General features: G+C 40.1%; 1 protein-coding gene and 1 long non-coding RNA gene across 5 annotated transcripts in view; one reads left to right on the forward strand and one right to left on the reverse strand.

Annotated features, from left to right (window-relative positions):
- The window catches only part of tyn (trynity), a 44,144-nt gene that overhangs the window by 3,130 nt on the left and 15,040 nt on the right, over positions 1-25,974 (reverse strand). The window contains exons 2-10 of one of the 4 annotated variants that reach the window (XM_086913919.1): positions 7,185-7,266; positions 6,818-7,087; positions 2,517-2,783; positions 1,576-1,914; positions 1,112-1,228; positions 818-993; positions 436-709; positions 290-371; positions 60-204 (exon numbers count right to left, since the gene is read on the reverse strand). In XM_086913919.1, the coding sequence (XP_086770045.1) occupies positions 60-204; positions 290-371; positions 436-709; positions 818-993; positions 1,112-1,228; positions 1,576-1,914; positions 2,517-2,783; positions 6,818-7,087; positions 7,185-7,266 (1,752 nt within the window). Of the gene's footprint in view, positions 1-59; positions 205-289; positions 372-435; positions 725-817; positions 994-1,111; positions 1,229-1,575; positions 1,915-2,516; positions 2,784-6,817; positions 7,088-7,184; positions 7,267-25,974 lie in introns of all 4 variants that reach the window. The other 3 variants (XM_086913918.1, XM_086913920.1, XM_086913921.1) reach the window with 3 other exon arrangements.
- The window catches only part of LOC116415326 (uncharacterized), a 71,411-nt gene continuing 61,174 nt past the window's right edge, over positions 15,738-25,974 (forward strand). Inside the window, exon 1 of the long non-coding RNA XR_004225932.2 lies at positions 15,738-16,378. This is a non-coding gene — a long non-coding RNA (uncharacterized LOC116415326). The remainder of the gene's footprint in view (positions 16,379-25,974) is intronic.

Consider the following 25,974-nt stretch of genomic DNA (forward strand, 5'->3'; position numbering starts at 1 on the left):
TCTTATTTTTCATCGACGAAGTATAGAATGATTGATCTGGAATTTTGTTCAATTATTACCGGTTCGCACGGTCCTAGACAATACTTGACGTTACATTGGAAAATAACACCGTAAGACTCGGTGAATCTAAATGCTTCGTAGACGGATTGAAGCGCGTTTCCATCAGGCGTGAAGCTTGGGAAGATGGAGGGATCCACTGGACATCTGAAGATTCGAAAATTCAAGATTTAACCAGACATACCGATTCCATCGTTACCAATAATATTTAAGAGATACACGAATTCCCAACCCTTCATCATCAATGATCTGGAAGGTGCTCTTCGAGTCCTTTGCCATGGCGACGCAACTTCGAGCAAAGATTCCATAGGGAGCTACGAAATGAAGAAATGATTAAGATCACGAAGATATGTATCTCGATATTAAACAGACACTTACTGTCTTCCGGGATTTCGATTCTGAACGTCAGCTTGTCTCCGATACGGACAGTCTCAACTTCTCTGGATCTGCTGTCGAGAATGCGTATCCTTGGTGGAGGGGCTTCCGGCGCGCTGGTGATGCTGATCATTTCCGGATCCCTGATAGGCATCATACCAAAAGTGATGTTCTTCGAGGACATGTCGTACGTGCACTTCACCTTGTAAATTTTGTCGGCCTTGGTCATCACCACGGAATGATGCTGGAGAACGACCGTGTTCGAGTAGATGCCAGTCTGAAAACCGTCACGCTGCCGTGGTGAACAGAGAGTTTGAACAGGATTTAACGATTCGGGCGGATAAATTTGGCCGGAATGCGAGCGCATGACGTTGCAATCACTTACCACACTTTGAGTGTTACAATCCTGCCCGCTCATGGTCAAGTCGAGCCTGAAGAGATCGCTGTTGATCACGTCGATGTTGCAAGTCTCGGAGCGGCCAAGGGCGTAAATGCGACCATTAAAAGGTTTATTCGTGCGAACTTGAACGGCTATTCGGGTGTCTTTACAATCGACCGATACTGCAATTATATTTTACGATTCTTTAATGGCAAGATTTCAGTAATGAGAACGGTAGTCTTCGTTCTTTTAAATTATTCGTTTATTGATCAGTTAATGGGGAAGGATAAATGTACGTACCGTCGTAGCAGGTACCAGTTTTATCGCAATTTATGTCGTTTCTCGTGAGATTATTTATGGTAGGGTCTTCCGTGGTTTCGAAAACAACTGGTGGATCCGCAACTGGGCCTGTACCTTCTGAAAATCGAATTCGATACGTCAGATAGCACGTACATAATATCTGTTTTATTTAAATGAGATGTCTTTTGAGAAAAGAATGTTATGAAAAATATAGTACGAATAATAGAGTTTCTTTTGTATACCTTATATCTGCTAAACTAATGATTTTTCATTTACAAATAGTTAATATTATATTTTTATAAGAAACTAAGCTGTATTAGATATTAATTCCATTTAAAAAAAGGAAGATCATTTTTATATCTTCTAGAATTGTATTTCTTACATAGAACAATTGTTATAGAAACACTTTTTCCATAAGATTATTTCTCAAAAGGAGGAATAAAATTTGAGAGATCCGCCCTCACTTTCACAATAGTTCTCGAAATATGTTCCAACTCTCTCTCCATTATCAATCAATGGTCGTTCTGCATTGAGATATGTTGAAGGGCCATCGGGAAGAGTCCAATGATCAAGATGGAACAGCTGGCAATTATAAGCCGATCCTTGAGGAGCGCCACGATACAGGAAAGATCTGCAGAGGAACTCGTTCTCGATGTCGCAAGCGAGTCTACACGCGGATTCGCTTTGAACTTGCAATTCTTTGTCCGTGTAATAATGTAATCCCGCGTATTGAGCAACTTTATCGTCGGCCACCCCGATCCTTGGCATCTGGAAGATCCTCTGGGATTTGCATGCCTCTTTTCCTGAAAATTTCGTTTTCTTAAGTGAACTTTCGTGTTTATTTATTCACACACACTCCTCCATTCCAAGTCTTAGAACATTTCATTTCTCGATCAAATTTTTTGTAAATAATTTTGCACGCATAATGGAACGAGCACTAGTTTTCTTCTAGTTCTAGTCCATTTCTTCTGAAGAATACGTCACATCATTATTAAATTAGATAAAGATACGTAACGTGATCAGATTCAAAACCAAATGTCACACGAGATGCTCTTGAGCAGTGATAGTAGGGAATAATACAACGTCATGCAGGAGAAAAATTGAATCAATTTTGGTAGAAGGAAATGCTTATCCAGCAAAAAAGTTTTTAAAAATCTGATAGGTTGAAGTTGTAACATATATTATATAAACGAGGAAAATTATGCACGTTTATATACGTATAATTAAAAATTTAATGCAATCCGATATTAAATCGCAATATTCTTAATTCACGTATCAAAAATTACAAATACAATTAAAATTTACGATTTACGATGAAATACTCAGAGAGAAATAACAATCATCCCAAGACTTCTCAGAAAGAACATCTTCATCCACCCATATACTCGCGTCTTCTATATTTTACCTTTCAAACAGAGATTTTCGAAATAATCGACGCCCTGGGCGTCCACGAATTGCACGTATTGGCCGGTCGTTCTTCGATCGGAATCGCTCAGGTGACACTGCAAAGTCACGTAATTATATTCGACGGAGCGACAGGTGAAACGGTGTTCGTTCAAACAGGCCGCGAGGCAAGCCTCCTTCGTCGAGGTGTAGATCAAGGCGTTGTCCAGTCCACGGATCATTTTGTTCGGCACTCGTTCGAAGGACCACGGCCGAAGGCAGACGTTTTCTGGAAAATTTGATTTTTTAATCATAATCGAGACGAGATTGGAAGAAGGATAACTCGTCTCGTATTTTACGATGCGTGAAATGTTTTTGTTTATAGAGTGGAAGAACACGTGGGTGTATCCGCCTGACCGCGGCGACGTTTGCACACCTGACGAAGCACATGCAGACAGCAGGGAGTATTTTCTTACGTAACGCTCTCAAATATGCCACATGAGCCTCATCATATACCGACACCTGTAGCCACGCGAGAGAGAGAGAGAGAGAGAGAGAGAATTAAATACATCTAGTTATTTCTAATTTCGTATGTTTCACATGTGTTTATGAGTTATTTTTATTCGCCTGACTAAACGAGCCAGCAGGATAGACAGTGATTGGAGAGAATAGAGAGAAACGATTCTCTAAAATTTTTCATTCTTGTCCTAATACACAGATAGATTTATTCATTTGGTTGAATAAAAATTTTCGAATCGTTATTAATATGCGTACAATTTATCGAAAATTTATCGTCCCGCTTTTTAATCTCTTTTTCTTTAAAAATATTATTTTTATTATTATTATTATTATTACATTAAGACTTTAGAAATATATCGATAAAAGTTTCGTCGTTGACGCTTATTTATAGCATGCATTATATAATACGTAAAAACATAAAATAAAATAAAATAAATAACAAAATTACATTTCCAACTCGTCAATGTGTATCGTCAATATGAAAAAAATCATCATCCGAAAATAATTTAGGTGTCGTTTTAAAAAGGTCAAGGTCGTCTCAAAGTCAAAAACGATAGTTCCATTTGCACGTAAACGTCGTAATGCACGAGTGCGTGAAAAAAAAAAAAAAAAAGAAGAAAAAAAAACGCGAGAGGAATGCGTTTCCACGGAAAGGAATGGATCGAGGAACAGTTAAGCTATATCCGTTCGATCCGAGGAAGTGTGGCGAATTTCTCGGTTGGCCGATCACGCGAGCGTGACGGCCGCGAGACGGGCACGGGTTGAGGCTTGCTAGCCGATGATCACGACGAGAATCACGGGTCGGGATCACATGTGACTTGGCAGAACCCGACTTTCGGCCAAGAAGAACGCGGCGGACATCGCGCCAAACACCGCTCCAATTCCTTTTGTTCCGCCCTCGAAAGCGGCGCTAATGTCGACGGCTATCGTGCCAACGAACCGACGCGTGACTCCTGATGATTCACCCGCGACCAGGCCATTTATTCCTGATCGAATAATCGATTTTAATCCTTTTTTTTTTTTTTTTTTTTTTTAGGAAAGAATTATAACACCAGCTGTTCATTCGGCAGAAGCAATTGAAATTGATTAGTTTTTCCGCATTTCTTAAATATGTTCACTAATATTTTTGTCTTGTTAATCAATTTGGACATTAAAAGCTTTACAATTAGCTAGATAAAAGAGTTAACCGGTTAATTCGATAATTATTCGTAATTACGATAGGATATTTTGTGTTTATACGTTCTGGAATTTAGATACGTTATCTAAATGGATATATTAGGCAGGTACTATTAATTTGTTTATCAGTTTGAAAATCGCCAATATGATAAAATGTTATCATAATGTGTAAAGGAATAGGAGAACTAAAAGATAAGAAAAGAAGAAAAGCCACAGCAACAGAGAATGGAATTCTCTGCAATTTTATACTCTATTTTTATCATTCCTCGTTAAACAAATAAGGCAAAAGAAAATTTCCAAAATTGGAAAGATATTACAAACGCATGAAATGAAATTCCAAACGGAATACCGCGGTTGGAATTTTTTAAAAATACCGCTCAACCGTTTCTCTCTTAACTCTATTTTCGTGCATATCCTCGGCGAGCGAGGCAGAGAGACCCGCGACTTTCCCCTGGAAATATTTTGGAAACGCGCGATGAACCGGCGTTCAACGCTGCTTGAATCTCTGCGTGATTCCTGGCGTTAAAATTAATCGTCGCCGCTCGTCTGTTTTTCTCAATTTTCTCAAATTGAACACGGTTGCGTAAAATTTCGCACGAGCCAGATGATGACGCGCCGAGTCGTATCCATCGATCGACCGCGCCTGTGCAAATTCTTAACGCGTCGAGGCCTCGATGACGGGGGTCTGTTTCGTCTGTTCCCGGTTATTTTAAGAGAGGAAGGATTATTTCGAACGGAAGTGCCAGCTTCGTCGCTTTCGTCGTTTTTGAGTCATTAAAAAAAATTCATTTTAAGCTAGATGCATATAAAATTGTTTTTCTTTGCAATGAGACCGATTTCAATCTTGCCTCGAATAAAAGTCAACATAGGATTGAAATATTTATCGACTCAAAGGCGATAATTTTACGAACAAATTTCGAGGCACACAAACGCAAATGCATTTCTCTTTCCTTTCGAAGTCTTAAGTCTGCTTCCTTCGCCTATTCAAAGAAGCAATTAGCACGACACGATTCGATAATATAAGATCTTTAACGGAAGATATTAACGAATTAAAACTTGAATAAAAGTATCGATATCCTTGTGTCCATTAACCCTGTCTACTCGAAATCGAACAAATTACAATATTGTGCCAGCCTCGATCAATCGTCCGATAATGGAAAACTATCTAATCGCTCTTTTCGAGGAAACGGAAACCTTTCTCGAAACCTTTTTTCCTTTTGTCCCTCGAGGCATAACCTGTGCGCCCTATGAATGCCCCCCCCCCCCTCCCCTCCATTCCGAAAGTGTCCAGGTACTCGTCACAGAGTGTTTTACGACCGTGGCGAGATAGTTGGAAGGATGGAAGGTACCAGCAGGCTCGTTAAACCAATATTAGGAGTTTCTTAGACCCCCTTGGGATCTTTTCGACACCTTGGGCTGCAGGTACCTGTTTACAAGGGAGACCGTACTTAAAGCATCCTTCACACCACCACACGAGAAAAGTACCAGTCGATCTCCCATTGTTTGCCACCATCCCCCCTTCTTTGGCAAATCGTTCTTGCCGCTCGCACCAACCTTTGGATGCGCCTTTTGTATTAAGTATAGTGGGGCTCCGGCAGCTTCTCTCCTCACTCGAACTCGATTCAATGGCGCGCTTTAAATATTTAGAAAATTTTGAATATTCGTTCTTCTTTTTACCCTTACCCGATTTCGAGTTACTTTGAACTTTTCAGATATATAAATTACAAAGACTCCGAGGCGGAGTCTTCTACTCGGGAAGAAGAAAAGTTAATACATTGCTTTTGTTCTTCAATTTCCTTTTGGAAATTTCGTATATTTTCGAAAAGAAAATTATTCTTTCTGGCAATACTTGATAAATAGGAATGTAAAATGGTTTTTGAGTATACCGTTTTAAGACTTATTTAATTATTTGATATATGTATATATATATATATAAATCTTCGAAAGTAGTTATTAATTATTCTAGTTATAAATATTCTCCACTAAATTTAGCGTAATCACAAAGATATTTTAAATCTTTTAACCAGCCAAGATTCAAAATCGTTTCTATTCATCGAGTACTACCAGTGTGAACACACACACGCAAAATTTAGAAAAAAGTAACGCGTTTTTAGAAAACATTTCACCATTGTTTTGCAACGCGTTACATTCAATTTCAATACAAGCAACTATCCACTCGAGGCAACAACTACCGGCTTCCAGGTTTATTTGCACATCTACCTGCCCTCAAACGACTTTCGCCACCAGCTTTTAAACCCGGATTATCGCGTCTCGCCTCTCCCCTCTCGCCCTTCCTTTCCCTCGCCGACACTTATATCGCGGGATTTTTCTTCGGCCTCGTCCTCCTCTTGTCCCCTTTGTTCCTTTGCCGGCCACCTCTCGAAATGGTTTACCGCCCGGTAAAAGGGAAGAAACCAGCCAAGGGGGGTGTGCTGTATTACCATTCATTAACCGAGTCGTGCTGGTGGCTCGATTATGTCGAAGGGTTTAAAGCCTCTCAAGGTCGTCGAATCTCTCTCTCTCTCCCTCCTCGCAGGTGTAAGCCGCGTCACGATTCCGAGCATTCACCGACCGATCGATCGATCTACAAAGTTTTCGAACGTTGAGTAAAGCCGAGGCTCGGCTCACCTGATCTGATCTGAAGCTTCGTCATGTAGTACATGTTGGCGGCCCTTTGCGGCTGTGCCGCGGGATTCGTCGCCGCTGTCTCGTTCTGCAGCTGGCACAGGGTGTCCTGCATCGGCGCCAAAGGATTTACGACGAACGAGAACGCAGCCGCCTGACACTCGGCCTCCTCGCGGCACCAGCCCTGACACTCGTACAGGGACAGGTTCCTCACGCTGTAGTACGTCGTTCCGCGGTAATCGTAGTCCGTCAGCTTCTCGAACGCTGTCCTGGCTGTGGAAAGCGGTTCCATTTGAAGGAAGAGAGGAAAAGAAAGAAAGGAAGAGTGCGTTTACAAACGCGTCTCGAAACGTGTTTTCGATACACTTACCCAGGGCAGCACGAGAGGCGGTGACGAGAGCCAACAATGTGAGACCGGTGATCACTGTCGTTCCTATCGCGGACGAGCCCATCTGGAACGAAAGGAAATGGATAAAAGAAAGGATTTTTTTACAAAAATTATCTTTACTCTTCGTTTAATTCTCCGTTTATCTACGAGAGATTATAAATATAAGATTTTTAATAGGTGTGATTTTCATTTTTTCGATAAAAGTATTATAAAGTATTATTATGTGATAAAGCAGTTAATTGAAACGGTAAATGAATAGATAGAAACGGCATGGAATCTTTTGAAAATTAGGAAATTTAAGGAAAGTTGGTGAATATATTATGACGAGTAAATCGAATTTTCGCGGTTTTTAGTTTCACGCGCCTCTGTTAGTAAAACAGGAATCTAACCAATATTGGAATTTTCGTGTTTTACCTTTTGGGCAATTAATCCTAACTCAAAAAGAGTAATTATTTTTTAAAAATTTTTCAACATAATATTAATAAAATGTAATTAATTTTTATAAGGTTGAAATTTACCGTTTTAAAAAAACTTGTAAGTGATCGATCAATAATCCACGGATAATCATTTATAAAAAAAAAATTGCTTATTAAAGGATAATCAGTGAGAACGAGAAATCGAGAATGTTATTTCGAAAAAACAAACGACAGATTTACGAGACGATCGCTCGTTACAAATCAAAACTAGTTCCCAATCGAGCAATTAACCCGTTATCGTGTGCTCGTTTCGTCCCACGATCTTCCGCGATCGAACATCCCTTACACCCGCGAAACTCGACGGTATAAATTAAAGGGACAACTCGTTTTACAACGTTTGTATGTACGTAAATCAATCCCCCGTGGAATAAATCGTTCCAACTCGATAAACGCTCGCCGACCGGGGCCCTCCCTCCCTCCTTTCATAAAAGCGTTAAAAGATCCACAAGCTCTCGTCGAGGAAGTCGTTCGAGATTAGCGGCGCGGTCGAGTAATTCGCCCGTGCAACCTGGAAGCACGCAAGTCACCGGCTTCCCGTCCACCTTTTGCTCGTGTTTCACCAACCGGCTACTTCCTGGATTTCTTCTTTCCCTCGCTTCTTGCTCCCTCTCTCTCTCTCTTTATTTTCTTCTCCATCCACCCAGCTTCTTTCCACGTCTCGCCGCGGTCTCATCCTCTCTCTTTCTCTCTCATCCAGCATAGGCCCCTATCCCTCGTTTTTACTCGTGAGCCGATTGAGCGATCCAAGCGATGCTTACAGCAGACTCTGCCGTGTAAGGCTCGCTATTTCGCAGGTTCGTTCTTCCTCCACGGTCGATCATCTTTTGCTTGATCCGAAGCTCGTAAATCCTCGAGACCTGGTCATTATCTCGGCCGGATTCATTTTTTTTTTTTTTCGTTCTCCGGATTCTAATTCCAAAATCGATCGTCTCGTTCTATTCGTGGCGGATCCTCTCAACCTGCTCGGTTCGTTCACCTGTGGTTCAGGTCATCGTGGTTATCTCGCGCGTTCAGAAGCTCGACGCTTTGATTACACGCGTTTCTCATTCGCGTTGTGTCATCGTGGCTAAAATCCAAATGGATTGCGTTGTGCAGTGCCTCGAGAGACTTGCACGCCTTCGGGGTAATCGCGGGTAACAGCGAGTAAATGATGGAGAGAGAGAGAGAGAGAGAGAGAGATTGGCCGAGCTGAAATGAACGTAATGCGATAACGGCGCGTTAGAGACCTCCCGAAGGATGCGGTTCTACTAGGCTTCGGTTCGAGGTCACCGAGACTGGAATAGCAGAGAGGACCGTGTTACGGAGGAGGAGGAGGAGGAGAGCTTTGTCGTGGCTTGCACTGGAGGTCAAAGGTTCAACCTGGACCCCCGCCTCTCTTGTTTCTTTCTTGTCTCTTTCTCCTCGTGGACTCGACGACGACGAGAAGCCATCGATTCGAATCTCTCCGTCGTATTTTATCGACGATTATCAGCTTTCTTGAGACGAGTCGCGATTAGAATTCGTTGATACGTGGAGGGTACGTTAATTATATAACGGGAAGTCGGTAAAATAGTTCTTTCATTTTAACGATTATCCTTCGGTTACTGTCGATTGGTATCTCAGTTCGAGAAAATATGGGAAGATAAGTTATTGGGAATTCTTCTTAAAAGAAAAAAAAAAGGAATATATATAATCGCGGATACTACAGTTTCTTATGTTCCAAAAATAATAAACTCGATGAAAAGCGGTTCGATTTCGAGATCCGGCTTGCGAACTCTCCAACTACTGTACGTATCTATCTATCCACTAGCCAATCACCTGAACATAGTCTAGTCATCTAAGCAGATAACTTCACTCGTAGAAAATTCGACTTCGTCTCTCGACACACTTCACACCGTTCAAACGTATCTCGCGATAAATTCGTGCGCACGCATCCGCTGCTCTAACAGGTAAGAATGCGAGTGTGTTTCACTCGGCGGCGGACGGGTTGATGCACTGTTACGAAGATTAATGTTCGCCTCTCTCTTTCTCTTTCTCTGCGGTCACCGCGAAAGAAAAAGGGGAGAAGAAGCGCGGAGATTTCTTCCGGCGGTTGGTTACCGAGTTACCTGAGAACACCTTTTCTAGGAAACTTGGGTGGTAGTTACGTATCGGAGGGAGGAAGGAGGAAGGAACTTTATCGCGTTCGACACTTCGTATTTCTTTTTAAAGGGGATAGGACACGTTCTGGGTAACGTCACACGTTTTCACCAAACGATCGGGATATTCCTAGACGCGTGGTCACGTTCCGGCACCGTATCTCTTCGATTTCCTCTCGAAAGTGATTTGGGTTCAAGTTCGATTGTATTGAGAATTTTTTTTGGAGAATCTTTTTCCGATTTTTTTTTTCTTTTCAATCGAATTTGTTTTTGTTTCTTCTTTTTCCCCGTACGATTAAGAGTAGAATTTAAATCGATCGGTTATATACACTTTCTTACGATTATTTGAAATAGACAAGTATTAATTTTGTGTATCTGATTATTTTCGTAATTTAACTTTAGTCATTTGTATATAAGATTTAAATAATAAATACTAAATAAATACTACTACTGTCTACCATTAACACTAATTTTATCGTTATACGATTACTTCCACTTACGGACATTCTCGAAAATTTTACTCTCAAATATATCTCCGTAAGAAACCGGAATTATTTTATCTCGACCTTCATCCGTAACGCACGCACGTACGTGCTTGTTTCTTTCGTAAGACGAAAGAAAGCTAAGAAGTGGAAGAACGTTTGAAAACAGACGTGCAAAATTCTCGTTGCTTGCGCATTGTCCTAACTCGTTCCACCCGCAGGAAAAATTGTTTCGCGCGGATCCCCTTGTGATCTTTACGTCACAACCGGTCCCTCCACGATACAGAAACCTGGCAGACGAGTTCTCGAGAGATGTTGCACGTTCTTTTCAACGTTCTGCCTTCTATAAAGTCTGGCTTCCGGTATTCCATTCCGCGAAACACGCCGCTTCCGGACCCCTCGTTCTCAGCCCTCCGGTTTTTTTTACGAAGGATATCGTTTTTTAATAAACACGATCTCTCAGGCAAGTTTCCGCTCGCTGGATACTTCGTCGTTTCCACGATGGAGGATCAACTGCTAAGCGTCACTCGTTTTTTTTTTTTTTTTTTTTGGGGAGAAAAACGAGATTTAATGAAATAACTTTTCAGAGAGTTTTAAGAATTATAAAGTAAAGTGATTAAGTGAATTTTTCGTTGTATTAAGTTATATTCGAAACGTTTCAAATTTTTAACGTATTGAATTTATTACTAGTTTATTGTACGGATAATTTTTATTTTCGTTAAATTGTTTGAGTTTCTAAGTTATGGTGAAGTAAATAGACAACGTAAAACTTTTATAAATGGCACACGATTGAGTAAAAGGATCTTTTCCAGTATAACAATATCTAATTGTACAGTGCTCATCTTTAATAGAATCTTTATGAATAATAAAATAATATTTCCTATTAATAGGATGAAATTTATTATGGTGCTTTAGAAATAAGACTTAAATGACTTTTAAGATCGTTCTTATATAATTCTTATAAATATTTCTTTCAATTCACGCGTTAGATCTTTTATTATAATTAAAATCAAACAAATCAAACCTGTCCAACACTTCGACTTCAAATCGAAGTGCCAAAAAAAAAGGATCGATACAGATCTCGAAAAGATAACACATTAAACATCCCCTCAATTGTTCCCTGTAACCGATACGACGGAACCCGAGCCATTTAATTATTCCCCATTTGTGAAAGGAAGAGGATTATCTTCGGCTCAGCTCGAAATCATCGTTCGTGAATCACGGCTCCACCCGCCGACGAGAGCGGCACGAAATTTCCATTTGTCTTGGCCAGACTCGTGACCGGGCACAATGATCTCGTAACAAATGCACTCGGGGCGGAGGCGTTCCTCCTCCATCGTTGGGTCGTCGACTAGATCGCCACGGGCGAATCTACCTCCCCCTCCCCTCCCCTCCCCCTCCCCCTTATTAACTCGTTCACCGGCCAAGGAATTAGTTTTAGAGATCTCGAACGGGGGGATGGGGGAGGGGCCCTCCTCCCTCGAAACTCGATCGGAATCGTCGATACTAAAAAGGGGTCGTCTCAGTATGGGGCAACGGAATTAGGTGTATAAAATATTTGATCGTTCCTGCGATATATTTATTGAAACGAGTTAATTTGTGGATCAAAAAAATTGTTTTTTTTTTTTTTTTTTTTAAATATGAACGATTTAAATATGAAATTTAATAATTCAACGAACTTTGCAAGAGGTAATTTATTCATCAGAGACAAAATAGGATAGCGAATTTTCAAATTTTCAGATTACTAATAACGAGCGTAATATTTGAAGAATAATCTATTCCGGGCTTCAAAAAAAGGAAGAAAAAAAAAAAAGAAAAACTTTTTCTTCGAGTGGACGAATAATAAATAAGAAGAGAAGCGTATACTTTTTGACAATGTTACGATCGATATTTACTATAATAATAAAATATACTCGAGTTCCATGGAAAGAATCTTTTCGACTCGCGCGAGTTTGATTCCCGTCACTAGCGTTTCCTCTCTAGAGATCCAGAAAAACAGCGCGGGTCCCTCGTATTGCAGAGCGAGGGCAATTAAATGTTAGCTGCCGTTCGTTAAATGAAACGAACGGTGCACGGTGATTATGTTGCATGCATAAGTGACGCGGATCTCCAGCGACGCGTTCTTTCCTCGGTTATTTTTGAAGCCCCGACGAGGATGGTGAACGGTAATGAGCAATGTAATTGCGTCTATGGCCACGATTTTTCTATGTTTAGAATGCGCATTCGTGCTTTGAACATGGTTTAATAATTTCTCCTCTCGCTATTGTAGAGCAATTAATCTTGCAAATGGTTATTAATTAAGTAAGTGGATAGATTGCGTACATTTAAATTTAACTATGGTTTGAATATTCGTTTCTGATCAAAGAATGGGATCAAGATATATAGAGTGTTAATATATTGGTGGAACGTCAAGTTTTGAAAGATGTGGAAAAGTTGAGATTGTTAAGTTGTTTAAACATGTGCCAGATGAAGAATGCGTTCGATCCAATTGCTTGTAACTTGATAAACGTCTTATGTGATTATTTTCCATTTAATTTTTTGAATCTTTGACAAATAATATTCATACTTTTAACCATTTATAACAATCTATTCTTATTCCGATACGATAGCCTGATTTTTTGAAAATAGTTCTTCTAAAGATATTAAAGAATTTATTATACAAACGTAGGAATGAATTAAGGATAATTGATTTTAAATACGATAGTATGATTAGAAAGATTGAAGAATCTCAGATAAAAAATTCATGCTTAAAAGTTTCTAAAATATTTATATACAAAAAGTTTGAATTTCATGAAGTTAGTTGTTTACAAAACATAAATTTAATTAAATACTTCATTATCTACTTATTTAATTTATCCGCCTTATCAATCAATTCCTCGTAATCACTTTTATCTCTTCTGGACTTAACTTCCATCAATATCCACTTATTCCATTTATATCCGCAAAATATTATACCACAGTACATTTCAATGCTTTCAAGATTGTAATGTTTTTTCTATAATGGTAAAATAATTTTTAATTGGTCCCTAACGATTCAAACGAGCAGCTTAACGAGCTCAGCGTGCAATTCTCTTCTTGAAAAATCCTTTAAGATAGATTCATAATTGACGGATATCAGATAATAAACTGTATTTCAATTCAAAGTTAGAAATTTTACAGATTCCAAATCTCTTTGCAGATCATATTTATTCCTTTTTTTTTTCAAATTAAATCCATCCACTTACAAATCAAAGTTATCTTGTTAATTTTTCAAAATAAATAAAATAAATTACAATGTTATTTTTGTTGATTAGACAAAGTACATTTTATCATCTCTTCTTCAATGATGAAGAAGAAGAAGTTTTTTTAAAAATTAAATCCTATATAAAAAAATATTTTGACTGGATATTATTGATCATATCTATTATTTTCACAAATTGTCGTAATTATTATACGAATATGTACACAATAATTATGAAATTACCGCGATTAAGAAAAAAAATCATTATAAATCAAGCTAGGCTTTCTATTAAATAACTTCAACTAATTAATTTTACGTTAACGATAAATTTATATATTGAATTTTATTTTTATAAGGATAAATTGTGCAATTGTGCACTATAATTGGTTCGAATTACGAGTCTAAACCATGTCCAAGGATAAAGACGATCACGGGACATTCCAAGGATAGTTCCGTCACGAAGACACGGGTACATGAATGAGTCGCGTTCCACGTCGTTTTAATTAAATCGGCCGATCCTGGTAAATTGTTAATCATTAGGCGAGATAAGGACGCGGATCACCGGTATTTATTAGAATTGGGTATTTCTCGGCGGCGGTTAATTACAAAGTTACGATCGAGAGCCTCTTGGCCGGGATTATGCCGAGCACTCGCGGCTATTCGTGTGCGCAATTACGCGATGGGATCTTTCGGTTCCGTGAAGAATCAATTACACGAGGTGCAGGTATCCTCGTCCTCGGCACCGAAAATGAACAGCTGTGGAAATCGTTCACGATCGTGAACCGGATGTATTTTTACCTCGTCTATTAAATCGTTTAAGTGTGATAAATAGACGGAATCGCTTGTGTACATGGCAAAATCGTTCGTTTGTTTGTAAAAATGACATAACTCAAGAATCACGACTTTAGAGTTTGAATATTTGGAATTTTTATAAGAACAATTAAAAAAAATATCATATTCGAATTCTAAAATGTCATGATTAAAATCATTTCAAAGCAGAAATGAAAACTATTTTATATATATATATATATATATATATATATATACATACGCAGTATAAAAACTCATATATTATTTTATTTGATGTATAGTACGAATAATTTAATATTTTGTTTTCAAAAATTTTATCAATAAATTGTAAAATCTTAGAAATATCAGTATATCGAATGTCCTATTCTATTGTATTCATTTCTACAGTAAAATTTCATAAAAGAAAAACTGTACCTGATTCTTAAGAAAAATCGTGCAGATGAGGGAAGACTGGAACGAACATTATTTAACCCAAGATGACTTGATATGGCATAAAATAGAAGAACACGTTGTTTCACGAGGTCTTTGACTCGAAATTGCTCTCGAGCATTCTGTTTCCCATCCTATCTAATCATGGCCGCACGATCAAAAGTGTGTCGATCGACGGTAATCCAACGACCATTATCGACAAATCATACAGATAGTAACGGTACAGAAACGTGGTTCGAGAAAATTGCTCGAATACGAGACAATTTTCCAAGATTTTCGTGTCATCCATTCGTTCTTTCATCGCTGGTTATTCTTGTTCGCACGAACTACTTCACAATCACATTACAATCACGGAACAATTGTTACTTGCAAACAGTTACGAATTAATGAAAATGCACGATGATTTTCACAAAGATCACTCGAATCAATTCAATTGAAGTCAGTTTCAATACGTTACAGTACAGTGATACAGTATAGTACAGTAATATGTAGACACTATTGCTCACCAAAATGTCTCTCATGGAGGTTAAGAACAATACGAACATAGTCCGACATGTTGATTCGCCAATAGAATTAGTGACTATATATATATCGATAATTCGATAAATCGATAATATTGTTAACGTATAAAAATAATTAGAATTCCAATATTTTCTTAGTTTTCAAAGTTATTAGAGATATTAGATCTCTAAATTAACGATATTTCATTGAGTTTTCGATATATTTAAAATATTATTGAAATATCGATAATGCGAGGAACGAGCAGCTGAGTGAAGTAAACTGCTTTTAATATTTTAATATTTTATTTTAATAATTTTTCAATAATACGTATTTATTTTTATTATAGGTAATATTTTTACATATTTTAATAATAATATTGAATAAGAAAAAATAATTATTTTTATCTACGATATTTTAACGATATTATCGATATATTTGATACACTATCGATAAAATACCAACATATCGATAGTCTCAATTCTACAATGGCCGGTAGAACGCGTAATAAAAAAGTAACGACAACGTTTTCTCTTCGAAATTTATTTTATCGTTAAAATTGTGGTGTGATTTTTGTCGTCAATTTCAAATAATCGCTAAAAAATAGTGCGTGAGTAATAATAATCGATAATATACGTAATAAAAGACGAATAGCAATGTTTCGTCGAATTCATTTTGGCGCGAAACTTGTGCTGCGTAATTTTTCTCATCGATTTCAAGTGATTGATTGAAAAATTGTGCGCGATTGATATCAAATTGATATTACTGAGTCTAATCATGCAAAAACTGTATAAATAATCACAAAAATGTGATACGTGCGAGTATAATTCGAACGATTTCCAATGGTGGCCAGTTACAAGGCAAAGAAGCCAACGCGAGATAAAATCCGATCCGCACGAAGAGATAATCCCTCGAAGCGTATGATCGCGATCGTGCATCCTGGACAGGCAGCAGGAAGGTCCTGTACAGCTACCGGAACATGCAGATTTATGCTCCTTGGAACGTCACCGCTCCTTAGATTAATGGCCGTCCACGCTTTTTCCGCGTAGTCTTTCACCGTTGTCTGCTTCGCGATGTAACATCCTCTTTGCTAACGAATCCTTCGAACATCCATTCGACCCTTTTCATCTGCGCGTGATTTCAGGTATGTACGATCTTGCATATAACGATCTTGTTTATACGAATTTATTAGTAAATAAGCAGATTCATAAAGGTGATAATAGAAGCCTTTAATGCTTTCCATTAGATTTTTTCTCATCATTTTGATTCGGACAATAGGAAATACATATTCATATATTTAATAGAATTGTACGGCATATTTGATTTTAACCTAACCTAACTTTTGCGGTTATGTCATGGCATACGAGGTAGCTTGCATAATTTGTACGTGTTTTATGCGAGACAATTTTTTTCTATAATGTATAGTTTGGAAAATTACACATATATAATAATATTTAATGTAACGTAATAATAGAAAATTTAAACAATAGAAGTTTACCTATTAATTCAGATAATATTACAAATTAAAAGACGTTCGTAAGTAACTTCATAAAGAATAATTGTCATGATAATCGACGATTGTTCAAATAATAACTCGTCTCAAAGTTCGGATTTCATGATTTAATCAATCATTGCTAAAATTTCATTCATATATCCGTTGTAATTTATTCGTACAAGATAAATAACAAGAGCTTATCTCAATTAAATTAATCATTCTATTAATATTTCACTCGTATAACGGTTACATCTACCATAATTTATTCGCAAAACGTAGGGAATGTATTACATTTACGAATATGTTCACATGTTTGTTTGCTCTCTTCATTAAAAAGTTCGATTCGTTTAAGATATCTTAAAACCTTGATATAATTATAGGTCGGGGTGCGTGAATTAGTAATCTTGTTCGTTGCTTCTATTCCGTGGAAACGTGGATGAGAGAAATGGAATATTTGTTGGGGGATTAAAGAGTGGTAGATTAAAAATCGCGATATTATCGTTTCCGGCGGCTAATTTTGCCCCACCTATCATTTCCGGCAGAGGCAATTGTAATTTGCATATTTTACTTGGCCGACTGATCCAACGATAACTTCGAGATTTAACCACATTTGAAACGATACAAATAAGGATCTCGAATTGAATTAAAGTTTTTCTTTATTTCTAAAAAAATTCTACTCGAATATATCAAGTGCATTGTATCGAAATTTTCAACAATTCCAATTTACAATTTCTAATTTGTATATTCTTATTGCGCGTACATTTCATCACAAATATATAAAAATCTAGAATCTATCCATCATTTCAAACGAATATTTCCAAATGATGAATCCAATTTCAATTTCAAACGAAACTTACTCAGGTGCACAGTATCATCTCTCTCGCTTACAATCTTGAACAGTTCTCTCGAATCGATCACCTTCGAGGAAGGTTCGCATAAACCCACGCGAGTCGCGAGGGATAAATTCATCCTCCTCGAGGAGGACGTGGGTGCGGGTCAAACGGTAAGGGGACGAGCTGCTCGTAAATTGTTACGACTCTGTGTATACTCTTGCGCGGCAACAGGACACTCGGCAGCCATTCCATCGGCCATTTCGCCGCGTATTCAATTCTCCTTGCAACGACTTCGAACTATTTCCACGACTAGCTCCATTCCTGGATCGTAAAGACGTTCGAACCAAGTATTACGAGCCGTGACAGGTCGAGTGTATATACCGAGAAGCAATTGAAAAGGGATGATCGGGGCTTCTAGTATGGAATTCCGATATCGTTATCGGTAATTCGATAATATTTCCCTTATTATTTCTATTATCATTACCAAAAACATTCTTTCTCGAAACAGTTAACGGATGGATTAAGAAAGTCCAAAAATGCAAAGAATTGAATATTCAATTTCTCGTTTTTCTAATAAAAATCATCGTATCCTTTTGCAAATATTCACCATTTTATCCCTCAACCACTATCTATACACATCTATCAAACTATCAATTCAAAATATATCCGAACAACTCGCAAACAACTCCTTCCATTCGCAGAAGGTTATCGCTGCTTGATCCTGGCAACGGTGAACTGTGCACAATCTGATTTACGAGTGCATCTTCCGCTAGTGGTGAACGGTAGCTCGGCGAGTAGATTCATAAATAATGAGAGGAGGTGAAGTGGTGGATAGCCAACCACCGATTTCCTTTCGTAGAATAAGAGATTCATAAACAATGAAGTGCACGTAAATCGGCCCCACTCAGGCCAGGGAACTCCTCGTCCCCACGAGAGAACGATGATCATGCGTCATTTTTCAACGTGATCGTTCCGCCGATCGTATAAATCCCCGTGGAATCTGGGTCCGTCTTCCGTGAGAAAGGATCTCTCGGTGTTCCACGCTCGCCCCGAGGAACGGATAGATATTCCAGTTCCGATAGGTCCCTCGTAAACGAACTATCTAGGAATTAATGAACCGTGAGCTCTTCACCCTGCTCTTCGTGTATCGTTCTTGGAATATCTAAGCGGATGGGACGAGAACGTTAGCCACAAAGGATCGTTTCGCGTAATGTCGTGGTGGTGTCGAAACGAAGGTGTTCGAAAAATCTCGAACGAACGTTGCGATTGTTCGAGCTTGTTCCAACCGATGGAAAAGTTCCGCTTTCAACAAGACTCAACTCGTTGTTCCGGCATATATGTTAATTCGAAGAACATCGTGAAACATCGTTTTGAATATTCAAGAATATCCATTTCCATAACATTAATATAACGTATATAACAATTCAAAATCGACAATTCAAATTGCAAATTTTCGAATCGAAAAAAGATCTATCCAAAGTTTCAATAATCTTCTCTCCAAGCGATCGAAACTTCTTCCCTTTCAATCCGATCTCTCGTTACGCGTCGCCAGCCAGTTTTCGCCCAGTCATCGAGCGTGGCTCCATCAGGAGCGCTTCCCTTCGCCCCATTGTCGCGACACCCGACGAAAAAATGGCACAAGGGTCGTTGATAACGATCGATCCGGCCAGGGTACAACGCAACCTTGGCTGGAACCGATCTCGATAAATCTTGAAAGTAATTAGCGGCTGCTGCCTTCGTGGCTGTCTTCATGGCCGTTTCGAGGCGCGCGCGCGATATAAGAAGGGGACGAATGTGAGCGGGGGAGGGGAGGGGAGGGGAGGGAATGGAACGAAGTAAGAAATATGATTACACCTTCTTCTTGCGCCGGCTAGAGATGCGAGAGGGCAACGACCCTCTACGTTGTTGGAGGAGAAGAAGCCCTTCTTCGGCCTCCCTTCTTGCGCGCTCTATCGTGGAATAATAATCGAAGGGGGCAGCGCGACCACGACCTCTCCTTTTCCTTCTTCTTCTTCGATCCACGCCTTGAAATTCACTCGAGGAATTTTGTCCCTATCTCTAAAGTAAGTTCTCTCTCTCTTTTTTTTTTTTCTCGATGTTGTTTTGATTCGTTTTATAATTTTGGCAACGATGGTTTTTTTGAGAATTGAGAAACACTGAGATGGAGAGGAACGAGGATGAGAACTCTATTTCAGCTTGTCAGCTCCTTTTCACGCTCGTCCACGTCAACGTAATCCGCGGAGACGCGTTCTGGCCTTCAGGCTTTTCGTTTTTCATGCAAATTTAATCATCGGTCGCACCGGGTCAGGCACTCGGGTCATTCACGGAAGCGTCACGTAACATTTCAATCGACTCGATCGACCCATGCGAACAAGATTATCGATTATTCCTCTTCTTTGAATTTAAGTCTATTTCGGTCTCCTCTGGTTCGCAAAATATTAAATTGACGAAAGATTGGTCTAATACGATGTACAATAAAACAATAAGTTTCTCAAAAAGAAACTTATTTTTTTCAATCGAGTCGGCGTAAATTCGACGTGAATAAGTTGGGTTATTTAAGTTGTTCGGGTAGTGGAGTAGCCGAGAAGAGACATTATTTTCCGTTTCGAGGGCAGTGCAAATTGGTAGGTGTCGTTTTTCGAAGAAAAGTAGCGGACACTCGATTCCGTTTAGGTATTCCTTCTCTTCCACCGGATTACAGTGTTCGGAGAACGAGCGGAGAACGAATGGGGAATGGTTGTTCACGCGTAAATAATAGCCGCTTGCACAAAACACCCTTATCGACACAGCGAATCGAAATGGCGCGTCGCGTGACTTTACCGTCCGAGCTCGATTGGAATTCCGGGGAATACCGGGAATCCGTTGAATTTCCAACGAACAAATCGCGCTACCAACCATTTGTTGGTCGTGTCGATGGAAGTGTTTCGAGCGTTTTTTAAAACACGGCTGATTCGAAAGGCTAGAGAAGAGGTGGAGCGACGATTTTCAGATTTAAATTTCGACGAAAAAATGTCGACATCACGCAATTAGATATTATTGACAATGGTTAAGAGAGAAATTGATCGTTGAGCAAATTTTGTTTACCTTTACTCGTCTTTAGCACATTCGAAAAGAGTTATTGCTTGTTAATAAACGATTAGCTCGCTCCTTAACTCATATATTTTCCATTACTCGTTAAGCAACGTATTTAACGATGATACGAAGAGTTTTGTTTAACTTCCTTCTCGAAATCTTGTTTATTCATTATCCACTTCATTTTCAATTTGTGCAAAATTTGCTTACCATTATTTTCTAACCCTCCCACTTAGAAACAGACTCACGGAATATTTTCCACCTATATAAATATACAACCCTATACAAACACTCGTAACATTTCTCATTCACAATTATATTCACACTCGCGTAACCTTTCTTTACACCCGTCGTTTACGCGCAAAAATCTTGAGCGCGTCTCACGTAGTGGTTGATCATCGGCACGAGAGAGAGAGAGAGAGAAAAAAGTTGGATACTTCTGTGAAGATTCTAACAACGATCGGCAGGGATTTGTTGAACATTACTGTTTACTTTGTAACGAGTGGGGAACACGAGGATCTCCGTTAGACAGCGAGCCGGTTGAATCGCGGAAGCTCGCGATAACACAATGGCACGCAGTGTCACCGGACCGAGGAACTGCAAACAAGTTAGATGCTTCCGGGAAGGGGTTGCTATTGCACGAATAGAATATAATCACAGGCAGAGATGATCGCGGGTGGCCAACTCTCTCGAATTGTGCGGCACGTTCGCGTAACATGTGCGATCGAATTGTAAATTACAAGCGAAGGTATTTCAATTGGAAAGATCCGTTCGTTGTTGCGCGACAAATTCTCGCCACGAGGAAACGGGAGGACGGGACAGCTCTGCGTTATCGACCGAGCTCCAGATCTCTCTCCAACGTATCGATTAACTGTGCGGGACTATGTTCCAAAAACATAGTAAGAGAAACGAACGAGATAAGATAAGATAAGATAAGACTGGCGAACAGGCGACGATTAAAAACTAAACGATACGTCCTTTTTTCAACACCTCGTGCTTGAAAATATTCGCTCTCCTTACCCTCAGCCGCGAAAATCGCCTCGAGACATCGCGTAATCGATTCTCGCGTACCCAGTCATACGTACAACGTTCGCAGCCACAGATTATTACGGCGATCGGTGTGGTCGCCTGGAAGACGAGAGAGAGAGAGAGAGAGTCGAGCAAGGAGAGACACACAGCTCGACGAAGGTGGTTGCTGGCTTATCAGATGGCTGGAAGCGCGCGGTATACGCCGGTTGCAAATTCAAGACACGAGGTGCACGAGATATTACGTTAGCCACGGTGTAGAATCGCGACATTTTGTCTTCTTCTCCTCCTCCCTCGATGCACGAGCGGCTCGCTTTCGTGTACCGCGCGATTTTTCAACCCGCCTCCAGCCTCTCTCTCTCTCTCTTCTTTGTCTCTCCTTTTTCTTCTTCTTCTTCTTCTTCTTGTTGCGGCGATCCATGCAAATGGAGAGCGGCCAGGAATAGAGAGAGAGAGAGGGGGGAGGGCCGGCGCGGAGGCAACGTGGGCAGAAAGAAAAAGAAAGAACGGAACGGGGAGGAAGAGGCGGTCGGGGATGCGGCGCTCAAGGACACGATCTACCGCAACACCGCGCGCCGTGACAAGGATGGTGGGCAAGGGGGCGGACAAGGAGGCGGAATGCGGCGAGGAACGCGAGAAGAAGAAGAGTTGGCGGAGGATATACACGCAGAGGAGGGATCCCACGGTTACACGAAACCCCTTGTTCCTCCCGTGGATTTCTTTTCAATTCGCAATTCCACCGCGCCGAGAGATTCGAAACTAATGATTCCCGATCAGGAGAATCGATGCTGGTGGAAACCGGCCGCCAATCTTTCTTCCTTCCTTTCTTTCTTCCTCGTCCTTCGCTGCGTGGGCGGAACGATTTAAGGGGAGGGGGACAGTTGGGAGAAATTTCCGTCTCAATTTGCCGGCCTCGTCGAAACTCGTTACTCGCGGCTTGGAAGGGATTTTTGTTCCCCTTATCACGGGGTGAGAATAATTTCGATTCGAATTTTTAAAGCGATTGAAATATGGAGAAACGTTGTAATTGGTGGTGATGAGGATTGAATGGATATTAGCAGAACGTAGGAGGCAAGTTTGAAGGGAAATTTGTAAAATGATTCGAAACATGTTGGAAGAATTTTTGATTTGCTCGAGTTCGATTTTAACCCGTGATTCGTTGTTAAACGACCTTGGAACGCGAATTATTCGATACAAGGAAGCGTGGAACGAGCGGTAATCAATTAGTCAAGCTCGAGAGATTTAGATACACGGATGGTTACAGTCTCAGAATCCAGTTCCTGCCCAGAGGATTTCGCCTTTCTAAACCGGTCGATCTTAACTTTTCCGCGATAATGCGCCGCCTCGTTTATTAACTCGGATAATTATCAGAAAATAATAACTTTTTCTTCCTCCTCTTCTTCCTCTTCCTATTCTTCGGATACCTCTTTTTTCATTAATCGATGGACGGAATGATTATGACGTGGCATCCCTTCGTCGATCCTCCTTCCTTTCGCTACTCGACATCGAGTATCTTTCTCTGGAATTCTTATCAATTCCAATTTTTTCTTTTTGTTCAATAAACACCGAATCGAAGCAAGTGGAATCGTAAACGATCCTCTGACCATCTCTTTTCTCGAGCATCTTTGACCGCTCGCTCGATTTCCCCGGCTTTCAGGATCATCCTGAAGGAAACCGCACGGGTATTGGAAGGAAAGTTGTATATAAAAGGGGGTCCGTTTCACGGTCGTTGAAAAAGGGGGTCAGTTGCTACTTTCACCGCGCTTACGAGACTTGCGAGATAATCGTTTATGCAACTCGAAAGCCGCAGAAATGTCGGCACGCGATCCTCTTTCCACGATTCCTTCCCCCTTTAATTCAACATTTTCCAAGTGGAAAAAAGAAACGCGCGGATTACCTGGCAAAATTCCAGTCGAGCAAATCATCGAGAGAAAGAATTACAACGACGTTAAGGCTCTCCTGTTATTTTTCTCTGATTACGTTTCGAGAGTGACGTAATTTTTCACAAATTCTTCCAAGCTGTTTCGAATCATTTTACAAACTTTCCTTCAAACTTGCCTCACCACGAATCATTCGTGAAAGTTTGATAAAACTGAATAGCACAATTTTTTTGATCCATCCACAAAAGGAAGATTCGTGCATAATCCGATCGAATTGTACGCTTCCTCCAATTTCGTTCGAGCCGAAGGAACATAGGCGAAGAGGTAAGCACGAGTCAACGACTTTCCAACCGCGGGATTGGTTTCCAATGTCAGGAAAAATCGCGTGCTACGTATTCATTACCACGGAGGAGGGGATCGAAACGAGAAAACGGTTTGTAATACCCGATATCAACCGCGGAATTGCAGAGGAGCTGAGAGAGAGAGAGAGAGAGGGATCAGCTGGCAAGACCGGCGTGACCGGCCCCGCGCGAGAAAAACCGTCCAAGATAAAGTTCTTCTCTTTTTTGGCGGCTAAACCTTTTTCCCCTTCATTCTTTCCTCGATTACCCGCTACCGATTCCACTTTCTGTACGCAGAATTTAATGGCCCGTGGAAAGGATAAGGATCTAAGTTTATGAGACGAGTAAGGAAATCGAGATTAATTCCTGGATGAAGTTTTGTGCAGGATATCCTCCAAAGAAAAATTCTTCTATTCTTCGAATTAAATTTTTTTCCACGAATGCTCGCTTCCACGAGCGATTCTAAATCGTGGCTTAATGATCAATAATATCTCGTCGGATATACCTCTCCGCCATTGCAGAACTGTGCGGTATTGCGGTTTCTCGCGGGATTATATTAGCCGTATCTGCGAAATGGGAATAAAATTGCGCCGGGCGCCACAATCTAAGATTAGAATCACTTCCATTACTATTCTCGTTGCTCGTTTCTCGTGTGATAAGTGCATGCATAACCGCGACCGAGCGCTGCTGGATACCTTGTATCGTTCGTAGAATAACATCGAACGGATGGGTTGGGAAAGTGATCGTGGTGTAATACAACGATTTTTAATCTCCTTGAAAAATATATTTTCATTTTTTGCAAATAAGAAAGGAATGGTGCTCGAAATTATTTGTGTTATATACGTGCGATAATTATTCATTGCTCTTCTCTGATCTCTCTGACGATGGAAAGTACGAATTGATATATAATTTTCTCCGATCGACAGTAAAAAGTGAAATGCACTCGGAATGCACACGAAACGACAAAGTGTCGGTAAAAATGAATTCCAAGTTTTAAAATCATTATTACTCGTTCGTTGTTGTTGCGCCAGAGAACTGCGGAGCGGTGCTTGCACGGCTGCATGCCTTGTAATCAATTCGCAGGCGCGCTCCTCCGCCTGTGATCCTCTCTCACCGTTCGCTCTCATATCCGTTTCCATGTTCGTGCTCCAACTAAGCCGAATTAAAAGGCAGTCCTTTTGTTAATTAAACAACTCTTCAAATTGTCGCTTTGGATTGGATAATCTCTTGCAGTTTCCTGAGATCTTTGCCCCTCGAAATACAATCGATTAATTTTTGTTAATAATTGTTCGAAGATAATTATTCTTCTTAACGCATTTTAAGCGGTCGAGCGTTTGCCCGTCTAATAATAGACTCGGGAAGGATTGAATCGTTCGAAGGAGTGACGAGAACAAGGAAAGTTCTGTTTCGCCTCGAGGAGAAGGAACGGATCGGGAGGTTATCGATTCCATTATCGCGTGTGTGCGTCACGATCGACACGATGTTTACCGGTTTGCACACGTCACTGTCAACCACTGTTTCCATCGTTTCCACGGTGTTTCTCTGACGCGCGAGCGAGCGGACGTGACGTACCTACTTTGCGAACTTTGAATCCGTTAGAACGGTACACCGGCAAAACGTTTACAAGATTTACACGCGTTTCCTCTTGCTTTACTCTGCGGCGAGAATAAGTCGTTACGTGTCCTTAACCGTTCGAAGGTAGCGATGGGCTCGAACGGCAAGCGAGCGAATTCTTGAACTTTTCCCCACCGAAAATGGAGATGGCGCATACCCATCTTTATCTATCCTTATTCTATATCTTTCAAGCATGGATGAAATAATCGTGATTATATTCACACTTTTCCTTACTTTTCGAAATCAATTATATTACATCGCACAATTATTGAACTTACTATGCGTTTTTGAATCGCAATTAATACTTCCTTTTCGGTGAATCCGAATTGAGAGCCACCTCTGAAGGAAGTAACGGTGCATCAGGCGGAAATAAAGAAGATACGAAATCAATCGACGATGGACTGTTGCGCAATCCCAGAAGAATTTTTCGAATCGCTCGTTTTTTCGTAGAAACTTTTACCGTTACTCTCTATCATCCA

The sequence above is a fragment of the Apis florea genome, unplaced genomic scaffold, assembly GCF_048593485.1.
Source record: "Apis florea isolate Af1SG1 unplaced genomic scaffold, ASM4859348v1 contig_3517_pilon, whole genome shotgun sequence".
Classification (NCBI taxonomy): domain Eukaryota; kingdom Metazoa; phylum Arthropoda; class Insecta; order Hymenoptera; family Apidae; genus Apis; species Apis florea.